This window comes from Octopus sinensis, linkage group LG8 (genome assembly GCF_006345805.1).
Source record: "Octopus sinensis linkage group LG8, ASM634580v1, whole genome shotgun sequence".
Lineage (NCBI taxonomy): Eukaryota > Metazoa > Mollusca > Cephalopoda > Octopoda > Octopodidae > Octopus > Octopus sinensis.
Window position 1 is genome coordinate 90,170,349 of NC_043004.1, and position 19,149 is coordinate 90,189,497.

The following is a 19,149-nucleotide window of genomic DNA, read 5'->3' on the forward strand; positions in this document are numbered from 1 at the left end:
AGCCTAGGTTCTTGACAGGTTAGTGCCAGGAAGCCAATAACAATAGTAACAAGCTGTATCATACCGCTGCTGTTTACAGTCTGTGTGATCTGGAGTAACTTATGAAACAGACCAAACTCAGGAGTAAGGTACTCCTTTCATGCTTTCCTTTTGACTAATGACATCAAAGAATAACTGTGAGCAACTGAACCAGCTGTCTCTGACCCCATTTTACAAGAACTTGTAAAGTCTGTGAACACTGTTTCACCTGTCATGCCAATTCCTATTTTATCTCCTATAAAGCAGAAGATATATATAATACAAAAAGGCATACAATTACACAGGTAACATTGTTTGCTAATAAAATAGTGTAGATTATATACTTTAAAACAGATGATGTATGTAGAAAACTGACAGCACACTGCTCTCTTTTTAGTTGATTCATTACTTTCAATCCTTCCCTTAAAACTGCTTCAATATTGACATCAATAGCAGTATACAGTAGTAGTAGTAGTAGTAGTGGTGGTGGTGGTAGTAGTAGGAGGAGGAGTTGGAGTAGTAGTAGTAGAAGTACTAGTAGAAGCAACAGTAGTTGTACATGGGGGTAAATGCATAGAACACTATGGTCTTCAAATATGGAATGCATAAGGGAAGCAACAACTGAATAATGTGTACATCTTTAGGTTTAAAAGTTATGTCAATGTAAATGTATTGTCAATGTATTGCTAGCGCCGCCCTGTCTGGCCTCCGTTGCCAGCGCCGCCCCGTCTGGCCTCCGTGCCGGTGGCACGTAAAAGCACCATCCGTTCATGGCCGTTTGCCAGCTCTGTCTGGCTCCTGTGCGGGTGGCACGTAAAAAGCACCCACTACACGCGCAGAGTGGTTGGCATTAGGAAGGGCATCCAGCCATAGAAACACTGCTGGATAAGACTGGGCCTGATGCAGCCTTCTGGTTTCACAGACCCCAGTTGAACCGTCCAACCCATGCTAGCATGGAAAACGGATGCTAAATGATGATGAATATATGTAAATTAGTTAAATGACTTTTGTGCTAAACAGCATTTTCTAGAGAGGTATAGACTGTAATCTATTTAAGTATAATGAGCCTGAAATCAATCTTCCTGGGCTTGAATTGTTTACACCATAAAAGTCAATACACACAGACAGAGATACATAGATGCATGTTTGTATTTGGGTGTACAAAAGAGGGAGAAAATGTACTCAATACAACAGAATAATGTTTCTTTAAATGAAGATGAGTCTTTTCTCGTCAGAATTCTAAGAAATGTAATAGAAATTGGAAAATGGAGTAGTAACAACTTCATATAACTGAAAGTACTTTATGACATGTACAGAGTGTGTTTTCCTTTACTAGTACACCTAAATGCATATACATACAAATATATACACATACATACATACATGCATATATACATACACACACACACACACACACACACATACATACATATATATATAAATTTGATGTTGAAAATGCACCTAAATTTGATAAACTGGTAATTGTTTAAATCAAATTTATTTACATATATACCAAACTAGTTTCAACAATATTTATTGTTTATAAATGATAACATTTTAGAATTAAATTCATAATTCTAAATTTTTACCATTGATAAACAAAAAATATTGTTGAAATTAGTTTGGTATATATGTAAATAAATTTAATTGAAACAATTACCAGTTTATCAAATTTAGGTGCATTTTCAACATCAAATTTGCCTATATTTTTCCTGCATGGAAATACACACCCTCTTTTATCATATATATATATATATATATATATATATATATATATATATATATATATATATATATATATATATATATTTACACAATCATACATATATATATATATATTTTATTTGTGACTTAAGGCTACCATTAGTTTCATGTTAAGAAGAGTGGGAAAATATCCAAGTATCTTAACAATTTTCCAAGCTGATCACATGGAGAAAAGTGTTCACCTCCATGTGATCGGCTTGAAAAATTAACATACTTGGATATTTTCCCACTTGTCATAACATGAAAGCAATGGTAGCAAAATTATTTATCCACCAATGCAGTATTGAGCACTCATTCCACTTCCATGTATATATATATACATATATATCTGCAGTTAAGTATATGTCTGGTGATAGAGCAACCAATGGTTTCACACCCATAAAACACTTAGCTTTATGGATGACTTGTCAGAATGGTGAAGGCCATATACCTCTTCAAACTGTGGAGGTATATATATATGTAAGTATATATAAATACATATAATAGGTATATTATATACATGCCATTTCTGGATTCAACCATTTGCCATCTGTAACAGTTTCTAATAGAGGCACAGCGACAAAAATATTAAGGAAGGAGTACAAATTGGTTTAATGCTAGTAGTCAATAAGTATGACGATAAGTATGATGATAATGATGAAGATGATTATGTGGGAGCACAAATTTGACTTTTTCATTGCTTGTTGTCTCTTTCTTTCTCTCTCTCTCTCTCTCACATACACACACATATATATATAAACATGTATATATTACTTATGTAACAGTTATACTGGTTTGTTTTAGGGGCCAATATATGACAATGTGATGAGCAGTGGATTTATGCTTTGGTGGGGGCAGTGATTTAGTGGAAGTTGTCCTTCATCGGGTTAAAGCAAGGTGCTGGTGTTGGTTTGAAAAGGAGGAGTTTAACAAACAGCTGAGATAGGAAGCAAGGCATGCCATGCGTTTTTAACCTAACTGAGCTAGCTTGATTATGGACATCAGCCTTATTCCTGACACTTTTGCCTGTTCTGTGTGGATATTTATGTGACAGTGGGGGGCATGAGTAAGAAGATAAGAAGCAGTGGTCAATAGGATTGCTGTAAAACAACCATATATATTTGTTATTGAAATTCTATGTAAATAAACAACTACAAAAACCATTAATCTAAGCACACACACATGCATACACACACACACACACACACACATTGAAGCTTGTTTACATGCATGAGTGTGTGTGTGTGTGTGTGTGTATATATATATAGTTGTAAATATGAATACAGAAGTCATGTATAATGTGTTTAATAAACAGAGATTTAGACTCAGTGTGAAAAACTGACTGGTTTGATCCTTACTTCCAACTGCCAAGGCTCCCATCTTTATCTCATTATCTACAGATTCTATATTTTCATTATGAAATTAAGCACATTGATTTGTAAACATATTATACATTACTTCCATATGCACATACAAACACGCACACACATGTTATTGGTGTGCTAACTGGTTTTTTTTACCTTTGCAATACTATACTGTACTACAAAATATAACCTATGATTTTTAGCCAACACAGTATTTTATATGTGTGAGTGAGTGTGTGTGTGTGTGTGTGTGTGGTGTGTGTGTGTGTGTGTGTGTGCATGTGTGTGTGCATGACAATATACAAAGATGTTCTACTTTTTTTTTTGTTCCTCTTATCACATCTGCATACATTTATTTTAAATATTTGGAAAAATTTCTACAAGTTAGTTTTTTTTCTTCACCGAGATATGGTCTGTTTTTCTCTCACAGGATTTCCCTTGATTAATGAATTGTTTTGCGCTTTCCGTGAAAATAACAACAACAATTAAATTTATAAAGATTGTCAAAAATATCGCCCCAAATGTGCTAGAAAATGTTGGAGGGTCTTTCTCATACAATGATGTCTTCCATTCTACTATATCTTCGTAAATACCATCCAGCTGTTTCCATGAGACCATCATGATACAAATATGAAACAACTGGTGACTGTGTCCCAAAAAGTCGAATTTTCCAGGGAAGAAACGCTGTGGAATGTCTGAACCAAAGAAGAACCCAGCCATTATAAACCAGATCATCTGTTCTATGTGATGTGGGAGGCCTTTGTCCCACTCCGATGTCAAAATCATTAATAAAACCCGATGTGCGATTGGTAAAATAAGTAATGCATAGATTCCGCCAACAGAACCCAGTTGCCAGACTTTTCGAATAAATGGGTAAGGTCGTTTGTACCGCACTTTTGAAATACTGCAACAGAGACACACGCAAACACCAAGGATCACTCCAACAGGAATGATCCAGCTCTGCAAAATTCCAATGTTGAAAGACGGAAGCATGCAGTAGTTGTAATGAAGAATAATACTGCCAATTCCATAGAGACCAATTCCAGCATAATCAAACATGAAGCATGTGTAATGGGCAAGTTCAGAACGTGATTGCAGGCAATGGGCCAAGCTGCTGCAGAGATATAAAATGACAATACTTAGAATACCTGAGGTCAAAGGCCACATGTAAGGGTCAGTGAATAGGCTGAATTCCTTGGAGAAGGTCATCATTTTCTTGATGACAAGGAGCATTGCAATGAGATGAGTCCATGAGTTCAGACATTCGTTATGTATTTGAAATAAGCTGAGGAAGTAGTAAGTCCATGGTTGGTGGATGTGTCGGAAACCAGACAAAACATGTGGTTCGTGAAAGAGGAGGGGAACATGTTCTTTTGAAACAGTTGGCTTCATTAGTTGTACCATTTCTTCAGCTGAAGTATTTCCTGGTAAAATAAACAAAAAGCACAGAAAGTCAGTGAATATATTTCATGTATTGATAAACCTACATCAATTTTGAACAAACAACAATAAACATAATTTCAATTAGTAGTTGTAAATATTCACACTCAAATCTTACCACAATCACTGTATCGTGGTCTTTTAACTCAACAGCTAGCTGTACAAAAATTAAAGGCTATAATGCATCAAGTCTATTGTACTAAAGTTCCAGCCATGCAACTAACTCTATTCCATTTTAACTGACCAAAGTACCACTAGATATGTAATACTGCAGAAATCTATAGCTCTTTTACTCTTTTATTTGTTTCAGTCATTTGACTGCGGCCATGCTGGAGCACCGCCTTTAATCGAGCAACTCGACCCCGGGACTTTTTCTTTTGTAAGCCCAGTACTTATTCTATCGGTCTCTTTTGCCGAACCGCTAAGTAACGAGGACGTAAACACACCAGCATCGGTTGTCAAGCAATGCTAGGGGGACAAACACAGACACACAAACACATACACGCATATATACATATATATGACGGGCTTCTTTCAGTTTCCGCCTACCAAATACACTCACAAGGCTTTGGTCGGCCTGAGGCTATAGTAGAAGACATGCAGTGGGACTGAACTCGGAACCATGTGGTTGGTAAGCAAGCTACTTACCACACAGCCACTCCTGCACCTAACAAAAGCATGAAAAAAGTGGCTAAGTAAGGTGCTAGGTATAGCACTTAACTCTACTTAATCTGGGTTCCACACCTACTTCACAGGTGAATGGTTAGTAATAGAAAGGGCCATCAGTCAGCAGTAAATACAACTGCCCTATAACATCAAAAATAGTGCTAGTATGTGTTTGATTAACCTGCCAGAAATAACCAAAATTTCCCTCAAATCACATCTTACCAACTACAAAAATGAAAGACACACTAGATAAAGTAGTCATACTGTATTTGAAAAATAAGACAGGATGGTCCTAGCTGGAGCACCTTTGATCATAGTCCAGCTGGATTTGAGACTAAGCAACAACAACTACACTAACAAAATACTTCCACACCAATGTGAATTTAAAAAATGAATGTTAAGTGTTATTCTCATCCTTGTCATCATAATATCTGCTTTTCCAAATTTGTTTGGTTCAGATGAAATCTGTTGAAGCAGACTTTCTATCGCTGTTGCCAACAGGCATTTATTCCCAAGTCAAGGTAATATTTTTCTAGCCTTTTGAACAGGCGCAGGAGTGGCTGTGTGGTAAGTAGCTTGCTAACCAACCACATGGTTCCAGGTTCAGTCCCACTGCGTGGCATCTTGGGCAAGTGTCTTCTGCTATAGCCCCGGGCCGACCAATGCCTTGTGAGTGGATTTGGTAGACGGAAACTGAAAGAAGCCTGTCGTATATATGTATATATATATATATGTGTGTGTGTGTATGTGTGTGTATATGTTTGTGTGTCTGTGTTTGTCCCTCTAGCATTGCTTGACAACCAATGCTGGTGTGTTTACGTCCCCCGTCACTTAGCGGTTCGGCAGAAAGAGACCGATAGAATAAGTACTGGGCTTACAAAGAATAAGTCCCGAGGTCGATTTGCTCAACTAAAGGCGGTGCTCCAGCGTGGCCGCAGTCAAATGACTGAAACAAGTAAAAGGAAAAAATAAATAAATAAATAAATAAATAATGGCAGTACATGTTTTCAGAGAAGATCACAAATGAACGCCGCTTGTATGACAGTGCTACTTGTTTACAATTAGTACACAATCTCAAAACAAGGTGACATGAACACACACACACACACACAAAGGCAAACAAGTTTAAACTTTGCAGTCATTGTCAACCTTTTCCTAGTAAAAGTTTAATAAATATGTACTCTACTAAAAAGTACTGAGTAATCCTTTAGTTTACTGTTAAATTGTTTTTTTTGCATAACTTGACAGAAAAGCAATTGTTATTAATACACACACACACACACACATGGACGCACTTACACGTGCACACACACACGCACGCACAATGGACTCTTCTTTTAGTTAAAAAGGCACTAACTAGTGCTTGCCAAGTTACAGGTCCCAGGCAAAATTGAATCTTTCAGAGCCAATAAAATACCGTACCTATCAGGTACTGGGATTGATGACATTAACTAACTTCATCATCATCGTTTAGCGTCCGCTTTCCATGCTAGCATGGGTTGGACGGTTCAACTGGGGTCTGGGAAGCCAGAAGGCTGCGCCAGGCCCAGTCTGATCTGGCAGTGTTTCTATGGCTGGATGCCCTTCCTAACGCCAACCACTCCGTGAGTGTAGGGGGTGCTTTTTACGTGCCAGACAAGGCTGGCAATGGCCACGATCGGATGGTGCTTTTTATGTGCCACCGGCACGAGGCCAATCGGGGCGGCGCTGGCAACGGCCACGTTCGGATGGTTCCTTCTCTAAAAACTACTGGCCTCATGCTTGAATCAGAAATCATTATTATTATTATTATGAAGTCACTGAACTGGTAGAAATGTTAGTGTGTCAGACAAAAATGCTTAGCAGCAATTCTTCTGCTTTTTTACATTCTGATTTCAAATTCTGCCAAAGTTAACTTTGTTTCTCATTCTTTGAGGGACAATAAGACAAGTACAAGTTGAGTACTGAAGTTGATGTAACCGACTTCACCCTCCCCTCAAAACTGCTGGCCTGCATCAGAACTAGAAAGAATTATTATTATTATTATTATTGAGAGAGCAGTGCATGCCATCAAAGTTGCACTAACATACAAATATACAAAGCCCAGTATACCTATCAGGACTACCCATGTGATAAGGGTACACCAGACACATGCATCACAACCATATGTGTGTGACATGGGGATCTCATATCAAGATAAACACCACACGACCTTGCAGGTGGGACCCAGTTAGAAATTTCTTAAGGTCAAGTAGCCCATCCCACTGAAAAGGTCCCTGAATAAGGGTTGTTTAAGAGTGTTGAATGAAACACCTATGTTTCCAGAGGTGAATTATTCCAACCCCAAAGAATCCCTCTCAACACATGGCTATGATGCTCCCCCACTACTTCTGCTTGTATCAGAGATGCACATATCGTCAGCCACCAAGGGACAGCTGGTTATGGTCAAGCAACTCAGAAGCAAATCTGTGGTACTGAGCAGAATATTTGCTGTAAGCCTATCTTTTACACCAAGACAAAACAATGTACATGATAACACTTCCAATCATTTAAGATCAGAAGCCATGAGAGCCACTGCCTGGTACTGCATCAGGGCATTTATTATTATTATTATTATTATTATTATTATTATTATTATTAGGGCAGTGAGCTGGTAGAATCATGCTGGGCGAAGTGCCTAGTGGTATTTCATCTGTTGATGAAGTAGTGAGCTGGCAGAATCGTTAGCACGCCAGACTAAAATGCGTAGCCGTATTTCGTCTGCCGTTACGTTCTGAGTTAAAATCCCGCCGAGGTCGACTTTGCCTTTCATCCTTTCGGGGTCGATAAATTAAGTACCAGTTATGCATTGGGGTTGATATAATCGACTTAATCCGTTTGTCTGTCCTTGTTTGTCCTCTCTGTGTTTAGCCCCTTGTGGCTAGTAAAGAAATAGGTATTTCATCTGTTGCTACATACTGAATTCAAATTTGGCCGAGGTTGACTTTGCCTTCATCCTTTCAGAGTTGATGCTGATGTGATCAACTATCCCCTCCTGCCAAGTTTCAAGCCTTGTGCCTATTAGTAGAAGGATTATTATTGTTAGGGTGGTGAGTTGGCAGAATCCTTACTGTGCTGGGTAAAATGCTTCGTGGCATTTCGTTTTTCTGTATGTTCTGAATTCAAATGCCACCGAGGTTGATGAAACAAGTACCAGTTATGATATAATCAACCAGCCATTCCCTGCAAATTTCACGTCTTGTGCTTAGTAGAAAGGATTATGATTACTATTGTTGCTCTTATTAAGGTGGCGAGATGGCAGAACTGTTAGCACGCTGAACAAAATGCTTAGAGGCATTTGGTCAGCCTTTACATTCTGAGTTCAAATTCAGCAAGGTCGATTTTGCCTTGCGTCCTTTTTGGGTTGATAAACCAATTTCTTTATTACTCACAAGGGGCTAAACATAGAGGGGACAAACAAGGACAGACACAGGTATTAAGTCGATTATATCGACCCCAGTGCGAACTGGTACTTTATTATCGACCCCGAATGGATGAAAGGCAAAGTCGACCTCGGCGGAATTTGAACTCAGAACGTAACGACAGGCGAATACCGCTAAGCATTTCGCCCGGCGTGCTAACGTTTCTGCCAGCTCACCGCCTCAAAAGTTAAGTTGCATCGGCCGGAAACGAACCCAGGCCGCCCGCGTGGCAGGCGAGCATTCTACCACTGAACCACCGATGGGTTGATAAACCAGTAGCAGTTGAGTACCGAGATAGATGCAATTGGCTGGCCCCCACCCCCATAAAATTTCAGGTCTTCTGCCTATAATAGAAAGAATTATTATTATTGCTGTTTTTATTTGAAATATTTAGTTTGGATGTTACACGAGAAGACAAAGCCTTGAGCGTTTGATTGGTCTTTTCCACGGTGGGGGTTGGGTGATCCTGTGGTGATTAAAGAGACAGGAAAATTGTCATGTATGATAAAAATCTTGATTTAAACTTTTAAAACTTGTCCAATATGTCAGCAAAGAAGAATTATATGGATGCAAATGCCACTTTGTTTTCTCATTAATAAAAAGAAGCAAAATGGAATCTATCCCCATATATTTTAGTGGAGTTGGGTTATTATTTGTCAACTTGGGGGGGGGGGGGCACTGCACTTGGTAACAACTGGAAAACTTAAATCTTTGACTGCAAAATTAAGTTTCATGTTTATTCTGGTAATAATGTTAAGTACCTACTCAAAAATAGATTTGGTATTTTCTGCAGGTCACGTTGCCTCAGTGAACTTGGTTCCAAACATGGTTCCAGACATGACATTCCTCAACAAGTGATAGTTCGGTACATAAAACTGCTTTCAGTAATTAAGGGTAATGAAATTTCGAGAAGAGATATCTGATTTCGACAGTAAAACGGTTAGAGAAAGAGGACGAAGCCAGTGGGTGGGGACTGAGAAAGCGGCTATCCCATGATTGTAGCTGATGGTTAGACAGAATGATCCAGTAATTTGGTAAGGTGAATGTAGGGTAGGAACAGACGTTTGGAGGCATTATATGTGAAAGTGTATTCAACATACTTATTTCTTTACTACCCACAAGGGGCTAAACATAGAGGGGACGAACAAGTACAGACAAACGGATTAAGTCGATTATATCGACCCCAGTGCATAACTGGTGCTTAATTTATCGACTCAGAAAGGATGAAAGGCAAAGTCGACCTCGGTGGAATTTGAACTCAGAACGTAACGGCGGACGAAATACCACTAAGCATTTTACCCGGCGTGCTAACGGTTCTGGCATACTGAGTTCAAATCCTACCAAAGTCAACTTTGAATAATAATAATAATAATAATAATAATAATAATAATATAATAATAATAAACTGTACAAATCAGATACTGGAGTCAGGTAGATTATATTCTTCTTGCCAATTTAGGGTATAACTCCCAAAATTAGAAATCTGAGTTCAAATTCCGCTGAGGTCGACTTTGCCTTCATCCTTTCGGGGTCGATAAATTAAGTACCAGTTATGCATTGGGGTTGATATAATCGACTTAATCCGTTTGTCTGTCCTTGTTTGTCCTCTCTGTGTTTAGCCCCTTGTGGCTAGTAAAGAAATAGGTATTTCATCTGTTGCTACATACTGAATTCAAATTTGGCCGAGGTTGACTTTGCCTTTCATCCTTTCAGAGTTGATGCTGATGTGATCAACTATCCCCTCCTGCCAAGTTTCAAGCCTTGTGCCTATTAGTAGAAAGGATTATTATTGTTAGGGTGGTGAGTTGGCAGAATCCTTACTGTGCTGGGTAAAATGCTTCGTGGCATTTCGTTTTTCTGTATGTTCTGAATTCAAATGCCACCGAGGTTGATGAAACAAGTACCAGTTATGATATAATCAACCAGCCATTCCCTGCAAATTTCACGTTTTGTGCTTAGTAGAAAGGATTATGATTACTATTGTTGCTCTTATTAAGGTGGCGAGATGGCAGAACTGTTAGCACGCTGAACAAAATGCTTAGAGGCATTTGGTCAGCCTTTACATTCTGAGTTCAAATTCCAGCAAGGTCGATTTTGCCTTGCGTCCTTTTTGGGTTGATAAACCAATTTCTTTATTACTCACAAGGGGCTAAACATAGAGGGGACAAACAAGGACAGACACAGGTATTAAGTCGATTATATCGACCCCAGTGCGAAACTGGTACTTTATTTATCGACCCCGAATGGATGAAAGGCAAAGTCGACCTCGGCGGAATTTGAACTCAGAACGTAACGACAGGCGAAATACCGCTAAGCATTTCGCCCGGCGTGCTAACGTTTCTGCCAGCTCACCGCCTCAAAAGTTAAGTTGCATCGGCCGGGAAACGAACCCAGGCCGCCCGCGTGGCAGGCGAGCATTCTACCACTGAACCACCGATGGGTTGATAAACCAGTAGCAGTTGAGTACCGAGATAGATGCAATTGGCTGGCCCCCACCCCCATAAAATTTCAGGTCTTCTGCCTATAATAGAAAGAATTATTATTATTGCTGTTTTTATTTGAAATATTTAGTTTGGATGTTACACGAGAAGACAAAGCCTTGAGCGTTTGATTGGTCTTTTCCACGGTGGGGGTTGGGTGATCCTGTGGTGATTAAAGAGACAGGAAAATTGTCATGTATGATAAAAATCTTGATTTAAACTTTTAAAACTTGTCCAATATGTCAGCAAAGAAGAATTATATGGATGCAAATGCCACTTTGTTTTCTCATTAATAAAAAGAAGCAAAATGGAATCTATCCCCATATATTTTAGTGGAGTTGGGTTATTATTTGTCAACTTGGGGGGGGGGGCACTGCACTTGGTAACAACTGGAAAACTTAAATCTTTGACTGCAAAATTAAGTTTCATGTTTATTCTGGTAATAATGTTAAGTACCTACTCAAAAATAGATTTGGTATTTTCTGCAGGTCACGTTGCCTCAGTGAACTTGGTTCCAAACATGGTTCCAGACATGACATTCCTCAACAAGTGATAGTTCGGTACATAAAACTGCTTTCAGTAATTAAGGGTAATGAAATTTCGAGAAGAGATATCTGATTTCGACAGTAAAACGGTTAGAGAAAGAGGACGAAGCCAGTGGGTGGGGACTGAGAAAGCGGCTATCCCATGATTGTAGCTGATGGTTAGACAGAATGATCCAGTAATTTGGTAAGGTGAATGTAGGGTAGGAACAGACGTTTGGAGGCATTATATGTGAAAGTGTATTCAACATACTTATTTCTTTACTACCCACAAGGGGCTAAACATAGAGGGGACGAACAAGTACAGACAAACGGATTAAGTCGATTATATCGACCCCAGTGCATAACTGGTGCTTAATTTATCGACTCAGAAAGGATGAAAGGCAAAGTCGACCTCGGTGGAATTTGAACTCAGAACGTAACGGCGGACGAAATACCACTAAGCATTTTACCCGGCGTGCTAACGGTTCTGGCATACTGAGTTCAAATCCTACCAAAGTCAACTTTGAATAATAATAATAATAATAATAATAATAATAATAATAATAATAATAATAAACTGTACAAATCAGATACTGGAGTCAGGTAGATTATATTCTTCTTGCCAAATTTAGGGTATAACTCCCAAAATTAGAAATCTGAGTTCAAATTCCGCTGAGGTCGACTTTGCCTTTCATCCTGGAGTTGATGTAAACGACTAGTCCCCACCCCCAAAATTTCAGGCCTTGTGCCTATAGTAGAAAGGATTATCGTCATCATCATCATCAGTAGTAGAAGCAGTTCTGAAGACTAGGTTTTAGTGCCTGTTTGTACACCACGTCCAAGTTAACTTTCTCTTCAGAACTGTTTGCTTATGATATCGAAATATATGAGCAGTAGTTTTTATACTCGGAAGATGGGTATGAAGGGTGATAGTGCAAGTAGGACGGGTAAACTCTTATGCAATCAATGAAACAAGATGAGATAGAGAACCAAACGAGCGAAATAGAGCAATGAACGTTTTCAGTGAATTTAGCGAAATTCTTGATTGAAGGAAAGTGAGAGGGAGAGACTGATGGGTAGAGAGAAGAGAAAAAAAGATACTCGAGGTAGAGACAGAAATCGAGATAGGTATGAGAGAGAGGGAGAGAGAGAGAGAGAGAGAGAGAGGGAGAGAGAGAGAAAGCGAGATACATAAAGGGATAGGTACTACTTGGGAACAGTTTCTTTCCGTGTGTGTGTATGTGTGTTATAATTTGTTTCTCTCTCTCTCTGTATCCCTTGGTACTACTAGCGAACAGTGGTCCCGGTGCGCGCACACGCGCAGTCGCGCGTCCGCGCCAGCTAGTCGTGACTAGTCGATCCTTACTTTGCGTTTTTGTGTTTTTATTTACTCTGTTTAACAAAAATCATTTACTTTGTGCCAAAAAAAAAATTTATTTATTTTGTGTTTTATTTTACTTTGCTTAGGATCGACTAGTCACGACTAGCTAGTACCGGGACCACTGTTCGCTAGTAGTACCAAGGGATACAGAGAGAGAGAGAGAGAGAGAGAGAGAGAGAGAGAGAGAGAGAGAGAGAGAGAGAGAGAGAAACAAATATAACACACACACACACATGGAGAGAAATAGTGTTACACAAAACTAAACAAAATGTATATATAATGTATAAAAGTGTGTTGTGTATATTTACCTCGACATCAAAGCTGACGAGTTTCTTCTTCTCTACAACATAGAGATGTTTAATAATACTGGACAGTGTGTGAACGCTGAGCGTGAGTATGCGTGTCTGTGTGTGTGTGTGTGTGTGTGTGTTTGTGGATGGAAATCTATTGTGTATGTGTGTGTGTGTGTGTGTGTGTGTGGATATTTAGATGTATCTGTGTGTATATATATATATAGTTATACATTTATATATATATATATATATATATGTATATGTATACACACAGATACGTACACTCACATACAAATATATATATACATATAAATGTGGATGTGTGTGTGTGTATGTATTTGTGGATGGAAATCTATTGTGTATGTGTGTGTGTGCCTGCGTGCGTGGATATCTGGATGTATCTGTGTGTGTATATATATATATATATATAGTTATACATTTATTTATATATATATATATATATATATATACACATACGTACACTCACATACATATATATATATATACATACAATTGTGGATGTGTTTGTGTATCTATTTGTGGATGGAAATACATTGTGTATGTGTGTCTGTGCCTGCGTGCGTGGATATCTGGATGTATCTATATATATATATATATATATATATAGTTATACGTATATATATATATATATATATACACACATACGTACACTCACATACAAATATATATATATATATATACACATATAAATGTGTGTGTATGTGTATGTATGTATATGTGATTGCGTGTACGAATGTATGTATGTATGTATGTATGTATGTATGTATGTATGTGTGTGTGTGTATGAAAAAGAAGAGAGAGAGAGGTGAGGGGTTGAAAGACAAGCATGCTCTCATTAAAGATACAAAATATGTCTCCCTGTGCTGTGTGTGTGTATGCGTGCACGTGTGTGTGTGTATGTGTGTGTGTGTGCGTGTGTGCTTTTGTGTCTATATGAAGCTGTCTGTATCACACCACCTCCCCCATACATGTGTGCACACACACACACACACACACGCACACACATGAGCGCGTGCACACACACACACGTGACGTAACGTTACAAATAAAAACAAAAACGCTAAAGTCAACAGACGCCGGTTGATAGAAAATACAGGGAAGACGAGTGAAAGTGTCAAAGTGACGACGGAGGGAGGGACGAGCGCACACGGCTGATACTTACATGTATCCATGCATCCATGCGTGTGTGTGTGTGTTTTGCGTCTAGGGAGAGTCGTTACATCAATTTCTCTCTTTACTCTCTCTTTTACTTGTTTCAGTCATTTGACTGCGGCCATGCTGGAGCACCGCCTTTAATCGAGCAACTCGAGCCCCCGCCCCCCCGGGACTTCTTTTTTTTTTTTTGTAAGCCCAGTACTTATTCTATCGGTCTCTTTTTGCCGAACCGCTAAGTAACGGGGACATAAACACACCAGCATCGGCTGTCAAGCAATGCTAGGGGTACAAACACAGATACACAAACACATACACACGGGCTTCTTTCAGTTTCCGTCTACCAAATCCACTCACAAGGCTTTGGTCGGCCCGAGGCTATAAGTAGAAGACACTTGCCCAAGGTGCCACGCAGTGGAACTGAACCCGGAACCATGTAGTTGGTAAACAAGCTACTTACCACACAGCCACTCCTGCATATTTCTTTACTGCCCACAAGGGGCTAAACATAGAGGGGACAAACAAGGACAGCCATAGGTATTAAATCGATTACATCGACCCCAGTGCGTAACTGGTACTTAATTTATCGACTCCGAAAGGACGAAAGGCAAAGTCGACCTCGGCGGAATTTGAACCCAGAACGTAACGGCAGACGAAATACGGCTACGCATTTCGCCCGGCATGCTAACGTTTCTGCCAGCTCGCCGCCTTAAATTTATATATATATATAGTCTTCATTCAGTTTCCACCTACCAAATCCACTCACAAGTCTTTGGTCAACCGGAACTATGTGGTTGAGAAGCAAGCCTTTTACCACACAGCTATTGTATGTATGTATGTATGTATGTACGAAGTTACAAGAATGTTTTTAGTCGTTCCAAAAGCATACGGGTCTACACTTTCCCCACAGTTGACAGACGGGATGGATAGTCCACGAAAATTCCCGCATTATCGGACCTGATTTGAATAATGATATAAAAATTGCGTCTACTCAATCTGGTGGGACTTCTTCAGTGAAAAACAATCAATGGGTGAAGAATGTCAGTCATTTTCTCCCTTCCACACTTAAAAAGCTCTGCATTTGTACTATCCACCCCAGGGGTGTTTTGCTATTTAGGCTTCTTATTACTAATCTTATGTCCGCTACTAATCTTATGCCGGTGATTGCATTTGATACCTGACAGTGAGATAGGTTTACAAAACCGCATCAAAGCATTTGACACTGCTTGTGAACGACGTCGTTAGATTAACGATTAATGGTAAAAAAATACAAACAAACTATAGTGATGTATCAACCCATACCAGAACAGGCCTTTATTGTCCGTCAAATATATGTTGTTGATTCGAATCTTTCCGTTATAAGTATCAGTCAAGCATTGGGATCGATGTTATTGACTAGCGCTTCCACCCAACTTTCAGGCCTTGCGCCTATGGTAGATATATATATATATATATATATATATTATATATATATATATTCTTTTACTTCAGTTATTTGACTGTGGCCATGCTGGAGCACCGCTTTAAAGGATGTTAGTCGAAGAAATCGACTCCCAGGACTTATTCTTTGTAAGTCTAGCACTTATTCTATAAGTTTCTGCTAAGTTACGGAGACATAAATACATTGGTTGTCAAGCGATGGTGGGGGAACAAACACAAACAAATACACACACACCACACACACACACACAAACACAAACACACACATTATATATATATATATATATATATATATATATATATATATATAAACGACGGGCTTCTTCCAGTTTCTGTCTACCAAATCCACTCACAAGGCTTTGGTCGGCCCGGGGCTATAGTAGAAGATACTTGCCCAAGGTGCCACGCAGTGGGACTGAACCCGGAACCATGTGGTTGGGAAGCAAGTTTCTTACTACACAGCCGCGCCTGGACCTAAAAACAGGCGGGGATACTTACCACTATACTACCGAGGACCAATATATAGTAGTTGGTTTTGGCTCACACTTTCCAATTTCTTTAATTTTGTTCCAATTGATTTCAAATTTGGTGTATTGGTGTAGTTTCGTTTGTTAATTATGGAGATGAAATTCATTTTTGTTATGGATTCATAAATAAAAGGTTAATCACTTTTAAAGTTTTCTAATTCTGATTAATTTTAACCAACCGAAAGCCACACACATGTTGGGGGGTTCTATTTGGCTCACACTTTTCAATTCCTTTAATTTTGTTCTAATTGATTTCAACATCAGATTCAGCGTGAAAAATAATATCAATACATCAAATTTGAAAATTTTCATTCAATTTTTGAATTTCAAAAAGCGTGAGTCTAACTGAAAAGAAACTTTGGACACAGAAATTGCATCTTGTATTCAAAAAGCAGTAAAATATTTGGCTCTCTTAGGAATCGTGTATGGTTATAATGATGCATTAAGGCCAGCATAAAAATTTTTGGTTTATCGTGCATTTGTACTGTCCTCCCTTCTTCATATGTTGGAAATTTGGACTGTTTACAACCATCATATAAAATTCTTAGAATACTTTCACTTAAATGTCTTCGTCAAATTCTCAGGATCAGCTGGAAATCGCTTACACTAGTTTACATCAGATACAGAGGTATGAGAGAAAGTATGAAATTCATCAATTCACACTATGCTGGTTTCCAATCAGCTGAAGTGACTGATCATGTGATACAGTGGAGGAAGGGGTGGGGGTGAATGCATCCCTAAGCAGGGTTTTTAATATGGTGAGCAATTTGTTGGGGAGCAAAAACAGTAAACCCCCCCCCAATTCTTTACTGCCCACAAGGGGCTAAACATAGAGGGGACAAACAAGGACAGACAAAGGGATTAAGTCGATTATATCGACCCCAGTGCGTAACTGGTACTTAATTTATCGACACCGAAAGAATGAAAGGCAAAGTCGACCTCGGCGAAATTTGAACTCAGAACGTAACGGCAGACGAAATACGGCTACGCATTTCGCCCGGCGTGCTAACGTTTCTGCCAGCTCACCGCCTATATTTAGTTGAATATACCATATAATGATGTTGAATCTACTGCTCTTGACAGAAATGAATGGCGAAAAAAAATATCTGGTCTACAGTAAAAGATCTTGAAGTAAAGAAACAAAAGTATGCAAAAAATATAGAGATCTACGGGAAAATGATATCTTGTGAAACATAGAAATAGTGTCATCCTTCTGTTGCTCAACTTGTGGTAAGACTTGCTTTTTGTAAGGCTGGCTTAATTTTACATCTCAGAACTAATCTGGCTTAACTTCACACCTCCCAACTCATCTTCATGCAGTTGGCCCAAGAGCCAAGTTTCAGAATAGCTGTCACATAAATCGGAATTTTTCTGTTTCTTTCGGGATTTTCGCACATCGAGCCCTTTGAAACAGCAGGCCACCACTAAAATGATTCCCGTCCCCGCTTATTTTATACATCACATTCTGAAGCACTTTTAATTCGCACAGAAAGTAAAGCAACCATATTTATCATCTAATTTTTATGTTGTATAGAAAAATGCTTTTAGAGAATGAAAAAAGTGTGAAAAAATGCAATTAAGTGTGGAAAAAATTAATAATCACGTGGTAAATATGGCAACGATTTTATAAAATGGCAGTGTGAAAAAGAACAAAACAAAAAGAAAAACAGGCAAAAAATAGCGAAAAAATCCCTTCAAAAGTCCCCAACCCAGTATTTTTAGATGTGGTATATTATAAAATATGGAAAATCACAAAAGAAATTCCGATTTATGTGTGAATGACAATTTAATTTTTTTTAAAAACAATTTTTCTCACACCTCACAGATAGAACAGAAGAGATGTTGCAATGCAGAAAGCTGCATCATGTGTGTTACATCAGAAGGCAGCGAGCTAGCAGGATTGTTATCACGCTGGACAAAATGATTAGAGGCACTTCGTCCGTCTTTATGTTCTGAGTTCAAATTCCTCTGAGGTCGACGTTGCCCTTTATCCTTTCAAGATCGAAAAAAAATAAGTACCAGTTGTGCACCGGGGTAGATACAATCGACTTACCACCCTTCTCCAAAATTGCTGGCCTTGTGTCAAAATTTGAAATCAATACGTGCTGCATCAGACATAGTAGCAATGAAAGCGCGACTTAATCACAATTTGAAGGAAGAAAGCGGCTGTTCTGAGATGAAGAGTGTCGGAGGGCTCAATAGCGACTGGTCTGAAGAGGAATGTGTCCATCTTCTAATCCTCTGTGTTGCAAGCGGAAGCTTCCGTGTTTTAGCCGAGGTGACACGGGTAGCAACGAAGAATATAGCACAATACATGGTGTTTCAGATGAGCGATATGCCTTCTTCGAGTGGAGGCGCAATGGCCCAGTGGTTAGGGCAGCGGACTCGCGGTTTCGATTCCCAGACCGGGCGTTGTGAGTGTTTATTGAGCGAAAACACCTAAAAGCTCCACGAGGCTCCGGCAGGGGATGGTGGTGATCCCTGCTGTACTCTTTCACTACAACTTTCTCTCACTCTTACTTCCTGTTTCTGTTGTACCTGTATTTCAAAGGGCCGGCCTTGTCACTCTCTGTGTCACGCTGAATATCCCCGAGAACTACGTTAAGGGTACACGTGTCTGTGGAGTGCTCAGCCACTTACACGTTCATTTCACGAGCAGG

The 19,149-nt window shown here is 39.1% G+C and overlaps 1 protein-coding gene and 1 non-coding gene across 4 annotated transcripts in view; both read right to left on the reverse strand.

The window, feature by feature from the left end:
• Positions 1-3,250: 3,250 nt before the first annotated feature.
• LOC115214873 (membrane progestin receptor beta-like) overlaps positions 3,251-19,149 on the reverse strand; it is an 88,965-nt gene continuing 73,066 nt past the window's right edge. The window contains exons 1-2 of one of the 3 annotated variants that reach the window (XM_036505576.1): positions 13,365-13,475; positions 3,251-4,549 (exon numbers count right to left, since the gene is read on the reverse strand). In XM_036505576.1, the coding sequence (XP_036361469.1) occupies positions 3,510-4,529 (1,020 nt within the window). In that variant the 5' untranslated portion in view covers positions 4,530-4,549; positions 13,365-13,475 and the 3' untranslated portion in view covers positions 3,251-3,509. Of the gene's footprint in view, positions 4,550-10,728; positions 10,769-13,364; positions 13,476-19,149 lie in introns of those variants that run through there. The other 2 variants (XM_036505577.1, XM_029783904.2) reach the window with 2 other exon arrangements.
• On the reverse strand, positions 11,041-11,111 carry Trnag-gcc. Its single transcript has one exon. It is a non-coding gene; the product is annotated as a tRNA-Gly (tRNA).